This window comes from Psammomys obesus, unplaced genomic scaffold (genome assembly GCF_907164565.1).
Source record: "Psammomys obesus unplaced genomic scaffold, mPsaObe1.curated_primary_1811, whole genome shotgun sequence".
Taxonomy (NCBI): domain Eukaryota; kingdom Metazoa; phylum Chordata; class Mammalia; order Rodentia; family Muridae; genus Psammomys; species Psammomys obesus.
Window position 1 is genome coordinate 1875515 of NW_026596073.1, and position 23292 is coordinate 1898806.

General features: G+C 39.7%; 1 protein-coding gene across 1 annotated transcript in view; it reads right to left on the reverse strand.

Moving 5' to 3' along the window:
- The window catches only part of Otogl (otogelin like), a 163489-nt gene that overhangs the window by 74904 nt on the left and 65293 nt on the right, over positions 1-23292 (reverse strand). Inside the window, exons 24-25 of the mRNA XM_055626081.1 lie at positions 21310-21417; positions 20313-20451 (exon numbers count right to left, since the gene is read on the reverse strand). Of these exons, the coding sequence (XP_055482056.1) occupies positions 20313-20451; positions 21310-21417 (247 nt within the window). The remainder of the gene's footprint in view (positions 1-20312; positions 20452-21309; positions 21418-23292) is intronic.

The following is a 23292-nucleotide window of genomic DNA, read 5'->3' on the forward strand; positions in this document are numbered from 1 at the left end:
CAGAAGCAGAAAGATACACACGGTATATGCTCACTCATATAGACATATAATATAGGATAAACCTACCAAAATCTGTGCACCTAAAGAAACTAATCAAGAGGGAGAACTCTTGCTAAAATGCTCAATTTCTATCCAGAAAGGCAAAGAGGATGAACATCAGAAGAAGGAGAAAAGAGGGAACAAGTCAGGAGCCTGACACAGAGGACCTCTGAAAGGCTCTGCCCTGCAGAGCTGAGACTTTTGGGAAATCTTTGGGCAGAGTGCAGGGAATCTTAGGAAAGAAGTGGGAAACAGTAAGATCTTGAGAGGACAGGAACTCCACAAGGAGAGCAACAGAACCAAAAAATCTGAGCACAAGGGTCTTTGCTAAGACTAATATTCCAACCAAGGACTATGCATGGAGATAACCTAAGACCCCTGCACAGATGTAGCCCATGGCAGTTCAGTATCCAAGTGGGTTCCACTGTAATAGGAACAGGGACTATCTCTGACATAAACTGATTGGCCTGCTTTTTAATTACCTCCCCCTTAGGGGGAAACAGCATTACCAGGCCATAGAAGAAGACAAGGCAGCCACTCCTGATGAGACCTGATTGACTAGGATCAGAAGGAAGGAAAAGAAGACCTCCCCTATCAGTGGTCTTGGACAGGGGCATGCATGCAGAGGGTGGAGGAAGGAAGGGATTGGGACAGGAGGAGGGAGGGAACCACAGGGGGGATACAAAGTGAATAAAGTGTAATCAATAAAGAATAAAAAAAAAGAAATAAAATCAATGCAGATTAAGAATGTGCCAGCATTACAGAAACAACTACAGGGATTCATATATCCCTCAATAGTAACTCTGACTACTGTGGCTTTATTTCTCTAATCAATATTCATGCACTAAGAGGGTTGATTTTAAGACTAGACATATCAATTTTTTACCTACAAGAAATGTTTCTCGCGGGAAAAGCGAAACACATAGACTCAGAAAGAAAAAAAATGAAAAATATTCCAAGCAAATGTAACTAGAAAGCAAGCAGCTACAGAAATACCAATATCCAACAAAATAGATTCCAAACTAAAAGTAGTCAAAAGACTCTACCTAGCAGGTTATCAAAGAAGATGCTGAGACTCATAGCCAAACTTTGGGCAGAGTGCAGGGAATCTAAGGAAAGAAGGGGGAGATAGAAAGATCTAGAGGGGCCAGGAGCTCCACAAAAAGAGCAACAGAACAAAAATATCTGGGCACAGGTGTCTTCTAAGACTGATTCTCCAATCAAGTACCATTCATGGATCTAAACTAGAACCCCTGCACAGATATAGCCCATGGCAGCTCAGTGTCCAAGAGGGTTCCTTAGTAATGGGAACAGGGACTGTCTCTGACATGAAATGATTGGCCTGCTCTTTGATCACCTCCCCCTCGGGGGGGGGGGGTGCAGCCTTACCAGGCCACAGAGGAAGATAATGCAGCCAGTCTTGATGAGACCTGATAGACTAGGCGCAGATGGAAGGGGAGGAAGACCTCCCCTATTACTGAACTGGGGAGGGCCATAAGAGAAGAAAAGGGAGGGAGGGTAAGCTTGGGAGGGACGAGGGAGGGGGCTACAGCTGGGATACAAAGTGAATAAGCTGTAATAAATAAATAAATTTTAAAAAAAGAAAGTAGTCAAAAGAAATAAAGAAAGTCAATTCATATTATACAATTAGAAACATATATGCATTGAACACTACTGTATTTAAAGATATAGATTGTCCCAGCATAGGAGCAGTGGGAGATTACAATATCCCATTCTCACAAATAGACAGGTAATCCAGACAAATCATCAACAAAGAAAAATCAAAGTTTAGTTATGCGATATAGCAATGAATTTGGCAAATATCAATCATATTCCAGAACATTATAGAGTATGTATTCTTTACACTAGCCCATAGAAATTTCTTACTTAAAATATTTCTAGAAAACATTTTAGGACACAAAAAATTCTCAACAAATGAAAGAATGTTTTAAATAATTTCTTGGATTCATGTGATGGCAGAAGAATAAAGCTAGAAAATGATGAACAAAACTAGCCATAGAACATGCATAAACTTGTAGAGACTAAACGACAGTAGTTGGTGATGAGTGGATCAGTGAAAAAATCAAGGAGAGTTTTTAAATTCCAAGAATCAAATGAAAATAACGTCATGTATAACATCTTTAAAAAATAATAAGATGCCTTGTAATAAACCTAACCAGGAAAATAAAGAAATTCTACAATGTAAATTTTTAAAGAACTGAAGAAATTGAAGAAGATTCTAGAATTTGTAAAAATTCCTATGCTCATGTGTCAACAGAATTAATGTAATAAAAATTGTTATGTCACCAAAACCAATCTGTAGATTCCATGTAATCCCCATAAAATTCCAGTGTTATTCTCCATAAAATAGAAAAAGCAATACTAAATTTAATATAAAAACACAAAATACTATGAATTGAAATGCAACTCTAAACAAAAAGAATTATGCTGGACCTAAAACAAGTTATATGACAGTCATAGAAAGAAAAACAATAGTATCAATACAAACAGATAAGCATATCACCGTAGCAGAGAAACAGAATTAAATCCACACTATGAAAGTTACCTATATTTTTACAAAATTGTCAAAAACACACATTGGAGGAAAGATCATTATTTAACAAACAGTTCTGCAGAAGCTGAATATTTGCATGCAGAAGAATAAAACTAGAGCCCCCTCTCTCACCTTGTAAAAAAGTAAAATGGATCCATTACCAAAACATAGGACCTGAAACTAAGCTGTAGGCCGAGGCATGGAATTTCTGAAAAGGATTCAAGTAGCTCAAGAATTAATACCAAGAACTTAAAAATTAGATTACACAAAATGTAAAAGCTTCTTCACAGCAAAGAAATCAAAGTAGAGATATCTGATAGAATGGGAAACATTTTGGCTAGGTTTACGTATGGCAGAAAAGTAGGCTAGAGTACAGAAAGAACAGAAAATATATACTGAAAACCACATGATATGGACAATGAAAGTGCTAATAAAATTAAGAGACAATTTTCAAACGATGAAATACAAATAGAAAAAATACACAACATCTTTAGCCATAATCACTCATGGAGATGGCCTGGAACCCCTGCACAGGGGTAGACTATGGCAGTTCATTAGCCAAGTGGCCTCCATAGTAATGGAGACAGGGACTGTCTCTGACATGAACTGATTGGCCTGCTCTTTGATCAACTCCCCCGAGGGGGGAGCAGCCTTACCAGGCCACAGAGGAAGACAATGCAGCCAGTCCTGATGGAGAGGGACACTGGTGGGGAAGAGGGAAGGTGGGATTGGAAGGGGAGGACGGAAGGAGGTTCAGGGGGGATACAAAGTGAATAAACTGTAATTAATAAAAATTTAAATAATTAAATGGAAAATAAAATGCAAATTAAAATTTCACTGGAATTCCCTCTCATCCCAGCCAGAATGTCTGTTGTCATGAAAGCATATGACAAAAATAATGGTGGTGAGGAGGACAAACGGAAACCTCTATAGACACCAAAGGGGACACAAACTGGTCAAGGCACAGTGAAGATAGCTAGGAATGTTCCTCAGAAATACTTAAAGTTAGATCTTGCATGCGATGCAACTGTACTCCTTTTTATTTTTTATTTTTATTATTAGTTACAGTTTATTAACTCTGTATCCCAGCTATATCCCACTCCTCATTCCCTCCCAATCCCACCCTCAACTATACTCCTTTTGAGTATGTGCCCGGAGGACTCCAAGTCAACATGCACAGAGATACTTGCACATTCATGCTTACTGCAGCACTATTCACAATAGCCAAATTATACAATCAGCTCAGCTTTCCACCAACAGATGAATAGATAAGGAAACTATGAGGTGTGCGCGCACACACACACACACACACACACACACACACACACACACGGAGGAGTTTTACTCAGCCACAAGATGAAATCATGTCATCTGTTGGAAAGTGGATGTAACAGTAGATCTTCACATACATTTTGTTTTTCATTTATGGATCCTAGATTTTACATGGATGCTTTAAACCATCTACACACACAGACATGCATGCACATACACACAAGCACACACACATATGTTCACACTACACAGGGTGACAACAGAAGAGATATTAGAAGAAAGAAGTAGACCAATGGAGATTAAATAGGCTATCCATCAATGTGTTCAAAGTATGTGGTCCAGCTGCAGAATTTCTTCTAAAAAAAAAAAAAATCAACATTGTGATGAATGAATAGACATCAAATGAAACAAAGTTTCTAAAAAGGGAAAGATTGATTTCAAGGTCATTTGTTTTATAAAATGCAAAGACGGAATTAAAAATCTTAGTTCGTCCTTGTTTGCTTTGGTCTAGGTAATGCCACTAGTTAAAAAATTAAGAATATTCTAGGAATGGTTGAACAGAAAAGACCAACTTGTATGAAACCCTTCATTTCAGAGAACATCATTTAACCTTGAATACCTAGATCTTCACTTTACTGGACCCCTTTTTATCCTCACTCACACTTAGCCTGTCCTCTCTAGAATCAGTTCCTCAGTCAGTGCTGTTTCATGGATGAACGCCTGACTCTGCAGTCTCAGAATTCTTTAGCATACTGTGATATCTGTACTTGTAACTCACAAATTATAATTACATATATTTACAGAGTAAAATGTGATGTTGTAGGCACAAGATGTGGAATAATTAATTATCAGGTCACATACTTATCATTTCCCTAGGGGAAAAACAGTTCATACTTTTTTGCAAATTTCCAAAGTGGTCCTTCTCTCTCCAAACGTCAAAACTATTGATCCCTGACCCTTTTACTGACTTTAGAAGAGATTTCACCGAAAGGAAAAGAAGAATGGAGGCATTCCACGGTGTCAGCTCTAGACTGAGAAGTGGGGTACAATGATGAACGTAGAGATGCGCCTGGGTTCATTTAAAAAACTTAGGTTTGCCAAGAAACAAGCAGGAGTAGCCATTCTAATATCTGATAAAATAGACTTTCAACCAAAATTAATAAAAAGAGATGAGGAAGGACACTTCATGCTCATCAAGGGAAAATTCCACCAGGAAGACATCACAATCCTGAACATCTATGCCCCAAATACAAGAGCACCCACATTTGTAAAAGAAACATTGATAAAATTTAAACCACATATAGATCCCCACACATTAATGTGGGAGACTTCAACACCCCACTCTCAACAAAGGACAGGTCAACAAAACAGAAATTAAAAAAAGAAACAATATCTCTGACAGAGGTCATGAATCAAATGGACCTCACAGACATTTACAGAACTTTACACCCAAACACAGAAGAATTTACCTTCTTCTCAGCACCTCATGGAACCTTCTCCAAAATAGACCATATAGTTGGTCACAAAGCAAGCCTCAACAGATACAAGAAGACTAAAATAATCCCTTGTATCCTGTCTGATCACCATGGAATAAAGCTGGACTTCAACAACAACAGAAATAGCAAAAAGCCTACACACACATGGAAACTGAAAAACTTGTTACTAAATGACAGCTGGGTCAGGGAAGAAATAAAGAAAGAAATTAAAGCCTTTCTAGAACTCAATGAAAATGAAGACACAACATACCCAAACTTGTGGGACACAATGAAAGCAGTGCTAAGAGGAAAGTTCATAGCACTAAGTGCCTTCAAGAAGAAATTTGAGACAGCTCATTTAAGCAACTTAATGGCCTACTTAAAAACCCTAGAAAAAGAAGAAGCAGACACACCAAAAAGGAGTAGATGGCTGGAAAAAATCAAACTCAGGGCTGAAATCAATCAATTAGAAACAAATAAAACAATTCAAAGAATCAATGAAACCAAGAGCTGATTCTTTGAGAAAATCAACAAGATCGACAAACCCTTAGCCAAGCTAACTAAAAGGCAGAGAGACACCACCCAAATCAACAAAATCAGAAATGAAAAGGGGGACATAACTACAGACACTGAGGAAATCCAAACAATCATTAGGACTTACTTCAAAAGTCTATACTCAACAAAATTTGAAAACCTAAATGAAATGGACAATTTTCTTGATCGATTTGACTTACCAAAGCTGAATCAGGACCAGGTAAATCAATTAAATAGTCCTATATCCCCCAAAGAAATAGAAGCAGTCATCAAAAGTCTCCCATCCAAAAAAAGGCCAGGTCCAGATGGCTTCAGCGCAGAATTCTACCAGACCTTCCAAGAAGAGCTAACTCCAATTCTCTTCAAACTATTCCACAAAATAGAAACAGAAGGAACATGACCAAACTCATTCTATGAAGCCACAATCACCTTGGTACCTAAACCTCACAAAGACTCAACAAAGAAAGAGAATTTCAGGCCAATCTCCCTTATGAACATTGATGCAAAAATACTTAACAAAATACTTGCAAACCGAATCCAAGAACACATCAAAGATATTATCCACTATGACCAAGTAGGCTTCATCCCAGGTATGCAGGGGTGGTTCAATATACAGAAATCCATCAATGTGATCCACCATATTAACAAACTGAAAGAAAAAAAACCACATGATAATCTCCCTAGATGCTGAAAAAGCATTTGACAAAATCCAACATCCATTCATGTTTAAAGTACTGGAGAGATTAGGGATACAAGGCACATATCTAAACATAGTAAAGGCGATTAACAGCAAGCCTATAGCCAACATCAAACTGAACGGAGAGAAACTTAAAGCAATCCCACTGAAATCAGGGACAAGACAAGGCTGCCCCCTCTCTCCATATCTCTTCAACATAGTGCTGGAAGTCCTTGCTAGAGCAATAAGACAGTTGAAGGAGATCAAGGCGATACAGATGGGAAAGGAAGAAGTCAAATTATCACTATTTGCAGATGATATGATAGTATGTATGAGTGACCCCAAACACTCTACCAGGGAACTCCTACAGCTGATAAACACCTTCAGCAAGGTGGCCGGATACAAAATTAACTCAAAAAAATCAGTAGCACTCCTGTATACAAAAGACAAAAGAGCTGAGAAAGAAATTAGAGAAACAACACCATTCACAATAGCCACAAATGACATAAAGTACCTTGGTGTAACCCTAACCAAGGAAGTCAAAGACTTGTATGAAAAAAATTTCAAGTCTCTGAAGAAAGAATTAGAGGAAGATATGAGAAGATGGAAAGATCTCCCATGCTCATGGCTTGGCAGGATTAACATAGTAAAAATGGCCATCTTACCAAAAGCAATCTACAGATTTAATGCAATTCCCATCAAATTGCCAACACAATTCTTTACAGACCTGGAAAGAAAAATTCTCAACTTCATATGGAATAACAAGAAACTGAGAATTGCTAAAACAATCCTCTACAATAAAAGATCTTCTGGAGGTATCTGCATCCCTGATCTCAAGCTGTACTATAGAGGAACAGTTATAAAAACTGCATGGTAATGGCATAGAAACAGAATGGTGGATCAATGGAATGGAACAGAAGACCCAGAAATAAACCCACACACTTACGGACACCTGATTTTTGACAAAGATGCCAAAACCATACAATGAAAAAAAGATAGCATCTTCAACAAATGGTGCTGGTCCAACTGGATGTCTACATGTAGAAAAATGAAAATAGATCCATACTTATCACCCTGTACAAAACTGGAGTCCAAGTGGATCAAAGACCTCAACATAAAACCAGACACATTAAATCGGCTAGAAAAAAAAGTGGGGAATACCCTAGAACTCATTGGTACAGAAGAAAACTTCCTGAACAGAACACCAACAGCACAGGCTCTAAGAGCAACAATCAATAAATGGGACCTCATGAAATTGAAAAGCTTCTGTAAAGCAAAGGACACCGTCATCAAAACAAAGCGACTGCCTACAGATTGGGAAAGAATCATCACCAACCCTTTATCTGACAGAGGACTCATATCCAATATATATAAAGAACTAAACAAGCTGAAAAGCAATAAACCAAGTAATCCACTTAAAAAATGGGGAACAGAGCTAAAGAGAGAATTCTCTGCAGAGGAATATCGAATGGCAGAGAAGCACTTAAAGAAATGCTCAACCTCATTAGCCATTAGGGAAATGCAAATCAAAACAACCCTGAGATTTCACCTTACACCCATCAGAATGGCCAAGATGAAAAACTCAAGGGACAACACATGCTGGAGAGGTTGTGGAGAAAGGGGAACCCTTCTCCACTGCTGGTGGGAATGTAAACTGGTACAACCACTCTGGAAATCAATCTGGCGCTTTCTCAGACAACTAGGAATAGCGCTTCCTCAAGATCCAGCCATACCACTCCTAGGCATATACCCAAAAGAGGCGCAAGTACACAAAAAGGACATTTGCTCAACCATGTTTGTAGCAGCTTTATTTGTAATAGCCAGAAGCTGGAAACAACCCAGATGCCCCTCAACTGAAGAATGGATGCAGAAACTGTGGTCCATCTATACAATGGAGTATTACTCAGCAATGAAAAATAAGGAAATCATGAAATTTGCAGGTAAATGGTGGGACCTGGAAAGGATCATCCTGAGTGAGTTGTCCCAGAAGCAAAAAGACACGCATGATATATACTCACTCATATAAACATACAATGTAGAATAAACCCACTAAAATCTGTACATCTAAACAAACTAAGCAAAAGAGAGGACCCTAACTAAAATGTTCAATCCCCATCCTGAAAGGCAAAGAGGATGGACATCAGAAGAAAAAGAAAATAGGAAACAACCTCGGAACCTGCTACAGAGGGCCTCTGAAAGCCAGAAGAAAACAGGAAACAACCTTGAAACCTGCCACAGAGGGCCTCTGAAAGCTTCTGCAGTATAGACTGTCAAAGCAGATGCTGAGCCTGATGGCCAACTGATGGGCAGAGTGAATGGAATTCTATGTAAGAAGTGGGAAATAGTAAGAGCTGGAAGGGATGGGAACTCCACAAGGAGAGCAACAGAACAAGATAATTTGAACACAGGGAACTTCCCAGAGACTCATACTCCAACCAAGGACTATTCGTGGAGATGACCTGGAACCCCTGCACAGGTGTAGCCCATGGCAGTTCAGTGTCCAAGTGGGTTACATAGTAATGGGAAGAGGGACTGCCTCTGACATAATCTGATTGGCCTGCTGGTTGATCACTTCCCCCTGAGGGGGGAGCAGCCTTACCAGGCCACAGTAGAGGACAATGCAGCCACTTTTGATGAGAACTGATAGACTAAGATCAGAAAGAAGAGGAGAACCTCCCCTCTCAGTGGACTTGGGGAGTGGCATGCATGCAGAAAGGGGAGGAAGGGTGGGATCGGGAGGGGAGGAGGGGGGGACTTATGGGGGGATACAAAATGAATAAAGTGTAATTAATAAAAAAATTAAAAAAAAACTTAGGTTTGGACGGGGCATTGCCATGTAATCACAAAATTGTCAACGCTCCAAATATGCTTCCTGGACACTTTGTTTTGAGGCAGAAGAGGGTGTGTTTTCCTCATGATGAAAATGTTATTAAAAGCATATGGATTTTCAGGTAAATTCTCTATACATAGATTTTTTTTTTTTACATCACTGGCAAGATGAACTCTAAATCAATATATTTTCTAGTTTGGACAAATTATTCTTGGCTTGTTAGCAATTACTGCAGCAGTGCCTACAGGAGACTGTTTAGTGAATAGGGTTGACAGAGTAATTAATGTGCCTGTGTGATTTGCTTTTCCTTGACAGGAGCTGGCGCTACAGTCTTCTTCCTGAACAATCCTCTGCGAAGCATTGCTTGAACTTTGAAAAGCAACACAATAAGGGCCATTAAGATGATTATAGCATTGTTCTGCTGAAAAAAAAATGAATGTCATGCTTTTATGTTTTTATGAATGGTTTTCAAAGCAGGAAAAAAGTATATAATGCAGGGGTTTGTATGTTCGTTCTCTTAGGAAGAGTTATTTAGATTAAAAGGTGAGAAAAGTGGGCTGCAGGGCTTCTATTACAATTACATTTCTGTTATTGTTAATCAAAGTACCTCAGTGTTGGCTCTGTTCTTTATATTGAATCAGAAATGTCAAGAGATATTCTTTATGATCTGTTTTGTCTCCTAACACCCTGCAATGCTGACAGAAACTTGAAACAATAGCAGTGCTAAGAGCTGTGTGTCTATAATTCCCACTCCTGATCTACTTCCAGTTAATATTAGGTTTGGAAATAATGTGGCAGGGTTACTAGGCAACACAGTAACAATTACAAAGCTAAATGGAAAAGGTCAATATCAAGGCTTTTTATTCTCTCTAGTCTAAAAGCTCTGGTGGACAATAGATCTTCACATGATTCCAAAACTTGACCTGTCAGCACCTTTCAAAATAGAAGAGTGTTTCCCTTGTCAGGACAGCATCAGCACCTGTCATATATAAGCCACAACCCCCTTTAAGGGTAACCATTTCACACAAAGTCTCTGCTAATAGGTCGCTGTGAATCAACAAATAAATAAAACAGGGTTCATATCTACAAGGTGTTATGAGATCACAGCAAGGTGAAATCTCATAGAAACAACACACATAAAAATATAAAACTTGTAAGAGATTAGTTTTAAGAATAGTGGAGAAGGTGGAATCTCAGGATTACTTTGATTTGCATTTCCTAGATGACTAAGGACACTGAGCATTTCTTTAAGTGTTTCTCCACCACTCGAAATTCCTCTATTGAGAATTATCTGTTTAGCTCTGTATCTCATTTTTAAATTGGATTCCTTGGTTTCTTGGAATTCTTCATATATTCTAGATATTAGCCCTGTGTCAAGTGTAGGGTTGGTGAAGATCTTTTCCCAGTCTGTAGGCTGTCATTTTGCTCTATTGACATTGTCCTTTGCTTTACACCTTGGGAATCAATCTGGCACTTTTTCAGAAAATTAGAAATAGTGCTACCTTAAGATCCAGCTATACCATTCCTAGGACATATATCTGAAAGATGACCAACCACACAACAAGGACATTTGCTCAGCTATGTTCACAGCAGCTTTATTCATAATAGCCAGAATCTGGAAACAACCTAGATGTCCCTCAACTGAACAATGGATACAAGAAGTTGTGCTGCATTTATTCCGTGGAATACTACTCAGCAATTAAAAACAAGGAAAGCATGAAATTTGAAGGCAAATGGTGGAACTAGGAAGGATCATCGTGGGTGAGGTAACCCAGAAATAGAAGGACATACATGGTATAAGCTCATTTATAAGTGGATATTAGACATATAATATAGGATAAACATACTAAAATCTATAACCCAAAAAAAGCTAAACAACATGGAGGACCCTAAGGAAGAGACTTAATCCTCATTCAGAGGGGAAATAGGATAGACATCAGAAGTTGGAAAAGACAGGGAACAGGGCATGAGCCTTCCATAAGAGGCCTCTGAAAGACTCTACTCAGTAGGGTATCAAAGTAGATGCTGATACCCATAGGCAAACTCTGGGCAGAGTGCAGGGAATCTTATGGAAGAAAGGGGAGGTAGAAAGACCTGGAGGGGACAAGGAGACTAACAGAGTCAAAAAAATCTAGGCTGAGGGGGTCCTGCAGAGACTGATGAATCAACCAAGGACCATGCATAGAGTAGTCAGAGATGCCCTGCCCATGGGCAGCTCAGTATCCATGTGGGTTCCCTGGTAAGGGGAGCAGGGTCTATCTCTAACATGGACTCAGTGGCTGGTTCTTTGATCACCTCCCTCTGGTGAGGTGGCCTACCTTGGCCACAGAGAAAGAGGATCCAGCCAGTCCTCATGAGACTTAACAGGCTAGGGTCAAATAGTATGGAAGGAGGACCTTCCCTATCAGTGGACTAGGGGGAAGAGGGAGAAAGGGTGGGACTGTGAGGAGATAAGAGACAGAGCCACAGCTGAGATTCAGAGTAAATAAATTGTAATAAATAATAATAATAAAGAAAAGGGTATTAAAAATAAAAAATAATACTGGGGAAAGGAGGCACAAAAGTACATCAGGTGATCAGAAACAAAGGACCAGAAATCAAGAGTTATTAGAAGACAGAGTGACTTCAAAAACAAAATAAGATGAAAACTAAAAAGGTATAGAGGTTTCTAAGTGGGTGGAGTGTTTGGTGTATAAGCATTATGACCTGAGTCTGATCACTAAATCCCTATTAAATAATAGTTTTGTAAAAATGCCTAGCACAGTGGAATGCATTTACAGTTTCAGTTCTTAGGAAGCAGAGAATAAATTTCTGGAGCTTAATAGCTATCCATGATAGTTAATAATTTTTTAAATTTCAGGTTCAATGAGAGACCCTGTCTCAAAAAAACATAGAGGGGAAATATTTAGGTAGATTGTAGTATATGACTGTGGCCACTATACATGCATGCACACACACACAAACACACACACAAAAGAGAGGGAGAGAGATGGATTTTACATCTAGATTATTACTTATTTTTCTTTGTAGTTTCATATGAATTTTGTAGTTAATATGAAAAAAAAACACTATCCTTATGTCCAAGGTACAAATGAAGCCAGGCACACATTCATTTTTGTTCATTATTTTACCTCCACGTCTCAGTCCAGGTCTGACATCATAGAAAGCACACACATATTGTGTGTGTGTGCATGCATGTGTGTATGTGTTCATGTGTACATGTGTGTGAAAACTTAGACAGGATTTAGAAATTTCAGAGTGATGAAGTCAGAAAGCTCTCAGGGGGTTGAGGAAAGCACTAACTTTTGAAGGATGAGCTAAGGAGAACATTGAAAACCTGATCTAAAACATTATGGGGAAAAGCTCAGTAGTGGCTGCCGCTTGCTATAGCTTCATAGAATTAAAGTTTGACTCTGAATCTGAAAAATAAAATAATATGCTTCCTGGTGTGGTTTTGTTTTGTTTTGTTTTGTTTTTGTTTGTTTTTTTTTCATAAACAACCAATGGTCTCCTTTGTGGATGCTGAAAGTTTTGGACTTTGTGGATTTTTTTCTCTTAAACCATGTTGTTTTGCAAAATACAGTTATGACCTTTTCTCTAAGTCTGTCTCAAGACTCAGAGAATAACATGTTATGAGACGTCGTGGTATAAAGCAAACATCTAACATAAATAAAATAGCAGAGTATTTTAATTGTTGAATTCTAACAAGTATTTCCTCAGCAAAGTTATAGAAATTGTGATACCAGGTCCTGAAACTCACCTGGGCAGCAGGTTAGTATAGAAGAATTTTACTCCCGTGATATGGCTGCTCTGGCAAGGGATCACTTCCAAAGACCTAGGTCTATGTGATCTGACTGAAATACCAGCATGCCCTTAGTATACACCTTGAATCCCTCTGGCGGGAACACAGACACTCCTTAATCCACATTGTAGGCTTAGATTTTTCAAACACCTACTTTATTTAAAGCTCTTAAATGCCTCTACCTCCTTTTTAAACCCCCTCACACACCTTAGGTAGGAGATTAGTAGTTCAGAAAGGAGCTGTAGACTTCTTTTAGTTAATTCCTGCTTATTAGGGTCTCTGGGTTCTATACCAACCTCAGTCATCAAGATACCAGTAGTCCATTCAAACAGCAAAGCAGCAAACCACAGCAGGAGCAGCCAACAGCAAGCAATGGCAACGGCAGTGGTTATTATTCCGCAAAAGGTGCCAGACTCTATCCAAACGGAGTCCACTGAAGCAACAAAATGCCACCAAAGCAGCAAAGAAAGTTCTCTGGAGCATTTCTCTTTGCAAAAACCAGCAAAGCAATACAAACCATTGCAAAGCAAAGGGATGCAAAAACCATTGTCTCACTGTCTGTGGCTTCTAGACATCCCTTCTCAGAGTCCACACAAGGATGTTTTCTAGCTAGCAAAAACCACCACACCCTTCTCACAGGGTAGTTCCTAGCTGACAAACATTACCCACCCCCTCACAGGGGCAGGGGGTGAGGAACATTCCCACATTTCACACTTGGAATCAAAACAAAAAATACCTTCACATGACACAACTTAGTTTCCAAAGAAACCAGAAACTTCTACTCCAACACACCTCTAAGCCCTCTGGCTAGAATACAGACACACTTTAGTACATACCTTTAATCCCAAACAACGAAGTCTAATTGAGTGACAGACAAAGTTAACAAATCTGAGAAAGATTTGACGGAATGAATCAGAGATAGGATATACCTAACTCTTTTTTTAAATATATTTAATTCTTTTATTATTATAATTTATTCACTTTGTATCCCAGCTGTAGCCCCCTCCCAATACCACCCTCCCTCCCTCTTCTCTTCCCATGTCCCTCACTGATAGGGGAGATCCTCCCTTTCCCTCTGACCCTAGTCTATCAGGTCTCATCAGGACTGGCTGCATTGTCTTCCTCTGTGGCTTGGTAAGGTTGCTCCCCCCTCAGAACATCCAACTCTTACAAGAACAGAAAAGAGCAGCTACTTAAGAACAGTGCAGGAAGAGAGCAAGGGAGTTTTTGGAGATAGTACAGCAGAGTTTGGGAGTATAGTACAGTTTGGTGCAGTTCAGTTCGTGAAGTTCAGATGCAGTGTTTTCAAGCAGAGTAAATCAGTGAGAAGTCAAGAAAAGACTGTTTGAATCAATAAGCTTGGAGAGGAGTTTTGATCCAGAAGAGCTGAGTTGAACCAGCCAACTAGATTTCACAAAGAACAAGAAAGGGTGAGCTTATTCAGCAGTAAGTTTAGGAGGCTGAAAACATTCTAGGACTAGGTTAGCAGATGGAGGCTAGAAGCTGAAGCCCTCCAGGTCTGGGCTTATAGAAGATTAGATTGTCACAAGGCTAGAAGCTTCCAGGCCTAGGCCTAGAGATGTTATATAGAAACGTTCTGGGTTCAGCCCAAGCCACGTATTAGTAAGGCTTGGGTAAGGCTCTCATCTCATCCACTTTCCTGAGGGAATAAAAAGTACATTTACAGAGTAGAGCTGGTCCTGGACATGGGAACGGTGGGTGAGCTGGCCCGAGGGCATGAACATGAAGAACAAACCCTAACTCCTGTCTGTTGTGCAGTGTGGTGGCTCAGGCACCAGCACACATGAGGGAAAGATGTCTGCCTCCCCTCCCTTGTCCCTAGTCACCTACGACAGGCAGGAGAGCTATCCCTGCCCCTCACCTACAATAGCACTTGGGATACCAGGCTCTGCACCTCAGCTAGGCAGCACAGTAGAGCTGGCCCTGATGGCTGGAGTGGGGAGGGGTGTGAAGTGAGGAGAGTGTGCATGGTTGAGCCAGCCCTGAAGGCATAGAAGGGAGAGCTGGTTCTGCCACCTGAATTTGGTAGGTCAGCTGGGACAGAGCAGGAAAGCTTGTCCTGATGGTGTGGGGACAGGTACAGGAGAGCTGGTCATCTGACCAGTTCAGATACCTCTCAAACACAGATCCAGGGCTTTGAATTGGCCCACCCAACATCTACTCCACGGATGAATTGCTGGAGTGCATGAAGGGGCTGGTTCTACAGATCCAAAACTACAAGATCTCCATGACACAGAGCAACAGCAGGATAGCTGAGAGGAGTCCTGGTCAGGTTTCAGTATTAATAGTGTAGCAGAAGCCAGAGGCCTAGAGCCAAACCAATGGCTCACTACAATGAACACTTGTAAGCAAAGAAGTATGGACAAAAGGGTATACTGAGGGACATACTGTGATACAGCTTCCACAATGAGATGGATTTTTTTTCTCTGTTGCGGTGGAGGTTGCAGGGGTGGGTTTGAGGGAAGGGGGAGATGAGTGGAATTGTGGTACATGATGTGAAATTCACAAAGAATCAATAAAAAGTGTTTTAAAAAATTCATTCTAGTGATAAGCAAAAACAAACCTAACTTTCTTAAATGAAGAGATAAGACAAAACATTATACCTTTAAAATAAAACTAAGAATTAATTTTTAAAAGTCCTATTGAGAAATAAAAATGAATGCTTTATAAATTAGATTACTGGGTCCTCCTCAGGATGCAAGGAAACTCAGGATTAGTTTGATAAGGTGGAAAGGCATTGCAGATACAGCCTGAGTTTGCAATCAATACAAAAACAAAGGAGAGCTGGCTGACAGGAATTCAGTGCCCTTGACACTACACTCCCCCAGTCAGAGCTGTGCCAGGGGCCATCTCCCTTCTTTCTTTTTTTTTTATACTTTATTCACTTTGTATCCCCCCTGTGGTTCCCTCCCTCCTCCCTTCTCAATATCCCTCCCTTCCTCCACCCTCTGCCTGCATGCCCCTCTCCAAGGCCACATGTTAGGGGAGGTCTTCTTTTCCTTCCTTCTGATCCTAGTCAATTAGGTCTCGTCAGGAGTGGCTGCATTGTCTTCTTCTGTGGCCAGGTAATGCTGCTTCCCCCTCAGGAGAAGGTAATTAAAGAGCAGGCCAATCAGTTCATGTCATAGGCAGTCCCTGTTCCTATTACAATGGAACCCACTTGGATACTGAACTGCCATGGGCTACATCTGTGCAGGGGTCTTAGGTTATCTCCATGCATAGTCCTTGGTTGGAATAGCAGTCTCAAGAAAGACCCCTGTGCTCAGATTTTTTGGTTCTGTTGCTCTCCTTGTGGAGTTCCTGTCCTCTCCAGATCTTACTGTTTCCCACTTCTTTCCTAAGATTCCCTGCACTCTGTCCAAAGGTTGCCCATAAGTCTCAGCATCTGCATTGATAGTCTGCAGGGCAGAGCCTTTCAGAGGTCCTCTGTGGCAGGCTCCTGACTTGTTCCCTCTTTACTCCTTCTTCTGATGTCCATCCTCTTTGCCTTTCTGGATAGGAATTGAGCATTTTAGCAAGAGTCCTCCCTCTTGATTAGTTTGTTTAGATGTACAGATTTTAGTAGCTTTATCCTACATTATAGGTCTATATGAGCGAGTATATACCGTGTACATCTTTCTGCTTCTGGGATACCTCACTCAGGATGATCTTTTCCAGATCCCACCATTTACCTGCAAATTTCATGATTTCTTTGTTTTTCATTGCTGAGTAATATTCCATTGTGTAGATATACCACAATTTGAGCATCCATTCCTCCACTGAGGGGCATCTGGGCTGTTTCCAGCTTCTGGCTATTACAAATAAGGCTGCTACAAACATGGTTGAGCAAATGTCCTTATTGTGTACTTGAGACTCTTTTGGGTATATACCTAGGCATGGTATAGCTGGATCTTGAGGAAGCACTATTTCTAGTTGTCCGAGAAAGCACCAGATTGCTTTCCAGAGTGGTTGTAAAAGTTTACATTCCCACCAGCAGTGGAGGAGGGTTCCCCTTTCTCCACAACCTCTCCGGCATGTGTTGTCTCTTGAGTTTTTTTATCTTAGCCATTCTGATAGGTGTAGGGTGAAATCTTAGGGTCGTTTTGATTTGCATTTCCCTGATGGCTAAAGTCTAAGTGGATCAAAGACCTCAACATAAGAGCAGACACACTAAACCGCTTAGAAGAAAAAGTGGGGAACAGCTTTGAACTCATTGGCACAGGAGACAACTTCCTGAACAGAACATCAACAGCACAGGCTCTAAGAGCAACAATCCATAAATGGGACCTCATGAAACTGAAAAGCTCTTGTAAAGCAAAGGATACTGTCTGTCATCAGAACAAAACGACAGCTTACAGATTGGGAAAGGATCTTCACCAACCCTATATCTGACAGAGGACTAACATCCAGTATATATAAAGAACTAAAGAAGTTAAACAGCAAAAAAAAATCAATTCAATTTGGATTCAATTAAAAAATGGAGTACAGGGCTAAACAGAGAATTCTCTGCAGAGGAATATCGAATGGCAGAGAAGGAAACCCTCTCCCCTTCTTAGAGGAAGCACTAATGTTTCCAGACGAGAGGCTCTGCGGTGGGAGTCTAGGCGATAGTGTGAGCAGCAGCAAATACTGCCACTAAAAAGGGGAAAAGAATTTCAAAAAAGAAAGTTGGCATAATCAGATGTCAAGATGATGAAGAATAGCTTAGATTGATTAATCACTAATTTATCCTTGGCACATAGTACGATGCTTTATCATCAAAAGAGATGACTTACTCTTTTTAGATTTTTGTTTTATTAGCTGTACTCAATCTGCCCTAAAACATTTGGGGACTGATTATAGTTTTATTAATTTTAGTAAAATTTCTACTGGTAAAACAGTGAGAATTTTCCAGGGTAATATTATATTATTAACAGTAAGTTCATTTTCTTCAAGTTACCAATAAAATTTAGTAAATATTTAGTTCTAAAATGTGTATACAATGTTCTTTTGGAAAAGAACATTGACAGATAAGTAGGTACATACAATTCCAGAACTGGTATTCTTCAAGCCTCCTTTTGCTAAGTGAGCTGATCTTCAACCAGACACTGAATTAATGGTTTAAATAGGGTTGCTTCTAATATACTGAGAAAATTATTCTTCTGGTGCATTATACACAGGAAGGCAATCCTATCAAGATTTAAAACAGAACAGGATGCATTTGTTTTAACATGAGAATATCGTGGCAGACTAAGATGAATATAGGATAAAAGTGCTCAGAGTGGCTCTGTTCTGTTGTAGTGTCAGAAAAAAAAAAATCTATCCATAATTATTCAGTATCAAATACTAACATATACTTTCCTGGCCAAAAGAAATACTCTTCTTGAAAGTATTTTCTGCAGAGTCACCTATTTGAAAACATTGTGGTTAGCTTGATCAGAGAAGCTTCTTCTTGCAATCAATGGCAACTAACACAGAGACCTTCAGCTGATCAATATGCACAAAATAAGACTGTGGAATGCTCAGTCCTAAATAGGTGGTACATATCACACCCCTGCCTCCAAGGTGCAGAGATCTTAAAGAATGGGGCGTGAAAGACTGTGAAATCCAGAGGTGGTGGCAAACAGCAAAGAAACAGCATTTTCGAGACGTAACAGAGCAGTTTCCCAGAACATGCAGAAGACTTGCGTTAAGTTTAAGCCGAACAAAATCCAGGCAGAGCGGAGGGGAGGTGGGCACAAATTCTCAGTACTGACTGAGGAACAACTAACATTGGATAGCTGTTGGTAGAGAGATAAAGTCAGCTCTCTCTGCGGATGCCACCCCCGGGAGGATAACCACACTCCAGGGCAGGCCCCACTCGCAAGACTAGGGGTAACACAAACTGGACTTGATGGACGTGCAGAGAAAACAAAGTTGTGTAGGAAGCAAAGGATGGAGAGGGTGGATATGGAAGGGGTTGAGGAAAAAGGGAGAATATGATCAAAGTATATTGTATGGAATTCTCAATGAATTAATAAAAAAAACTTATTTAAGGATGGAAAAACACTAGGGTCTGGGAAGACGGCTTACCAGCTAATAGCACTGTTGCTGTTCTAGTGGACCAGGCTTCAGCTCCAGCACCCACACGGTGGCTCACAACAACCCGTGTGGCTCTGAAACCCCCTGACCTCTGTGCACACCAGGCTTGCACACAATGCACATGCATCCATAGGCAAAATACTCATATGCATAGAATACAATAAATCTTTAAAAAGCCACCAAAATTTGTCAAAAGAAACAAGTGTAAAAATATAGTGGTTCATATTGTTTTCTACTGCAAAAAGTAATAAAGAACGTTTTTCCACCACTATAAGATATTACTGGATAGTTACTAAGTGCATCAAATGTCCAGAATCCCCCAAACGACTTGAGGAGGAAAAAGAAAGGAGAAATATAAACATAATCCCTACCTCAAAACTTAACAGATTTTTCAAGTAAATCTGTTCTAGTAAAATGATCTATAGTAGATGTGTCTTTATTAGTATAGTTCATAATTAACAAACAAAAGTAATTTAAATGAATTAATGCATGAGAAAGGACCATTGTCACACATTAGAAACTATACCCATAGACAGGGAATCATTGGTGGCTAAACAAGCTATGCGTATAGATTATTAATATTCTTTATACATATGAGAAATTTTAAGATTTTTCTCAGATATATTAATCAAGAAATTTGCCAAAGGGTACCATCACATTAGCATTTCTAGAACCAAAAATAATCTCTTTGATGTTTATATTCATTAAAAATAAAGTATATGGTTTAATGTGCTATATGTATATTTTCAAGCCAAGCTAACAATAAAATAATAATTTCTGTTTAATGAGCAATTACTGTGTATCCAAGCTCTTTCTACCCTTGGAGCTAGGCATAGTCATTATATTCATTTCACAGTCAAGGCAAAAGGCATGGGGCTAAAGACTTAATCGATCCCTTACCAATAAGAAAACAAAATGAAGATGAGTTTAAAGCTGAAGAGATGCGTTTGAAATGACTATGGCATTCATAAGCTTACTAAGGTCATATGCTAATGTGATATGCCATGGACAACATGTTGTTCTCCACATTGTTTTTATGCAAATTCAAACGAAAAGCAATTATGACCAACCTTTATCAAAAAGACCTGGCAATCACTGATGTAATCGTATTCCAAACCATCAAAGGAGTGGTAATGCCGGTCCCCATATACCGTGCACACTGCAGGACACGGATAGTACGTGCAATTGAACATCCCCCGCCGACAAACGCTATTAGGAAAATCACAGGAGTTACCTTCTGGAGAAATTAAGTTCTAACTAGCATTTTTCTTTTTGTTTTATGTACATGGATGTTTTCCCTGTATGTATTTCTGTGCCTATGTGTGTGCATAGCGCCTGGGAAGGCCAGAAGAGAGGGCTGGATCCCCTGGAACTGGAAATCAAACCAGGGTCCTCTGAAAGGGCAGGCAGTGCTCTTAGCTGAGAGTCACCCCTGCAGTGCTAGCCTGTTCAAGTCACCAAAACGCACGTACTCAGAAGCATTCAGAGGCAGCAATCACCAATTCGTTCTTACAGTGCCCATCACAGGGGCAAGCTTGCCGTGTATTTACGTTTACAGTGCCAGACACCAAAATTAAACCTGGGACACACAGAAAATGCATAAGAGAATGAAAATTGAACGTAGACCTACTAGCACCCAAAAAAGCACAATTCATCTCCTTTGCTTGAGCTAACTGGATGCTATCTTCAGATTTTTAGAATATGTGTGTACATTTTAAGGAAATTTTAACAAAACATAACTATTTTTATGGCACTATGCTCACTGACTTCCAAACAGTCAAACTTCTTACTGCATACTTAGCATTTTCTTAGAAGTTTGAAATATTTTTCCTATTAAGTTGCCAGATTATCATATTTCATACTTCTCTCCTAGGATAATATGTTTAAACATCATTGTCCCCTCATAGAAAGTGGCCGTTCAACCCCCGAGGACCTACAGCTCTAACGTGTGCAAGCTTGATTCTGGTTTGCTTCTGCTAATCGGAAGCATCGAGTCATGTCACTAAAACGAGTGAGATTAAAACAACTGCAGAGGGATAGTCCTGTGGGATAAATGGCCGCCTTTACCAGGTGTAGCACGGTGTAGAGATGACCTCCCCCGAGGCATACTCCCAGTCTTTCCAGATGCAGGGACAGCTTTCAGGAACGTAGCACGTGCCTTTGTGCTCCGCCATTCTTCCGAAAGGAAAAGCAACATGATTAGAAAAACCTGCACGGGTCAGGCAGACGTTCAGTCTACAATTTTGTCAGATTCAACACCTTTGCACTGAAGGCTGAGTCTGGTCTCCCTTCTTTCCCTACCTGGTCCTTGTGTATCACGGTATTAACTAAATGCCCAGCACACGATCAGATACAATTTAACCTTCTGTTATATGGCACAATAAATATAAAACAAGTGTATATCGCTAACATGGTGAGTTGTTCTAGAAAAAGTACATGTGAATAGAAAGGAGTTGTCCCAGACATCACTGTCTGCTAATAAAAGTATCTGTGTTGTCTAACAGTCCCAGGGGAAATAGTAAATTATGAAATCAGTAACATTTTCTGCTAATGTTACTATGGAGAGCAAACAAGCTTGTTTCTTGGTGCTAAGATATAAAATTGTGACAGTTTGATTTAGGTGTATTTAAATGAAAATATATCAAGTATTTCGGATTCCTTTTTATTAATATGCTGTCTTAAATGTCAGTTGAAAACTGACGAGTTTTTCATAAACTTGTTTCAAAAACAAGGAAGAGGAAGATATAGTCATTTTGTATCATTTGGGTTGGCTAGGAAGAAGCATGAAATAACCTCCATGTAGCTGGTTATTCCATGTAGCTGGTGTGCTGTGATGTACTCAGCCATCCATGAAACAAATACCATTTTTAAAAGGATTTGAAACTAAAGTTTTTTTTTTAATAAGGAGGACCAATATTTGAAGCCATTAATATTAATTTTTCCCCCACTTTGCATTAGTTCAGTGCAGTGATTCCTAACCTAGGGCTGTGAAGACCTTTCATAACCTATCAGGATCTCTGGGAAAACACATGATAGACTAAGGAATTGTCTCAATGAGCCAGAAAAGGTCACACTAAAGAGATGATAACTTCAATTATCATCATCAACAGTTTTACTAGAAGTTTCTGTTTGCAGATTTTTCCCAAATCAATCAGAAACATCTCAATTGATTTCAGCTCTATTTTAATGCAATTAGGGAAAGAGGAATGGCACTTCTCTATGTTTCTTAATAAGGTTTAGTCAGGAAATAAATGCCAGGTTTGAACTGAAAGCCAAAGGTGATAGATAATAAACAGCATTGAATGCTCTACCTGAAATAAAACTTAGATACGGCTTTAATTGGCCATGTACCCCTAACAGTCACAATCAAACAAATCAAGCAGTGCTGCAGGTTTTAATTATTTGACTGCAACAAACATTTTCTTTCCATTCTCTTTTTGACAAATTGTTTTCTTTGCTTATTCATTCTACGGCCTGATTTCCACCAACCTTTTTTCTTTTCTTGTGTCTGTTCTCTTGTCTGTTGTGGCCATCTTTTTCTCCCTCATATGCCCTTCTCTTCTAAGCAGATTGATCCCATTCCCAGATACTTGGCTCTCCTGAGCCGTTCAGACAAAGGTGCTTCTCCTGGGGACAAACCACAAGACCTCTCCCTACAATGCTCTTGCTTTTTATGAGTTGATCCTGGGAATGTCTTTGTGGGATATGTTCATTGAGGAAGAATGGGTGACCTGTTTACCTGAGATGGCCCTCCCTCTATTCATCATTAGACAGGCAAGATTAGGGGGAACTGACTATATGTGTGTTCTCCAGACTCTGTGTCTGTCTAGTACACAGTATTTCTACAACTGAAGGAAAGGTAGAGGAGTAGATAGCCTGCAATTGAATTGTGATTCATATACACCGAACACACTACACGCACACACACATCTTACAATATCTTACATATCTTATCATGCCTACCTAGTTGGGGACTGAAAAAGAATATGTGACAAAAATAATTCAGCTAACAATGGCAGAGCTGAAATTTGAGCTCTGGTGTGAATGAGG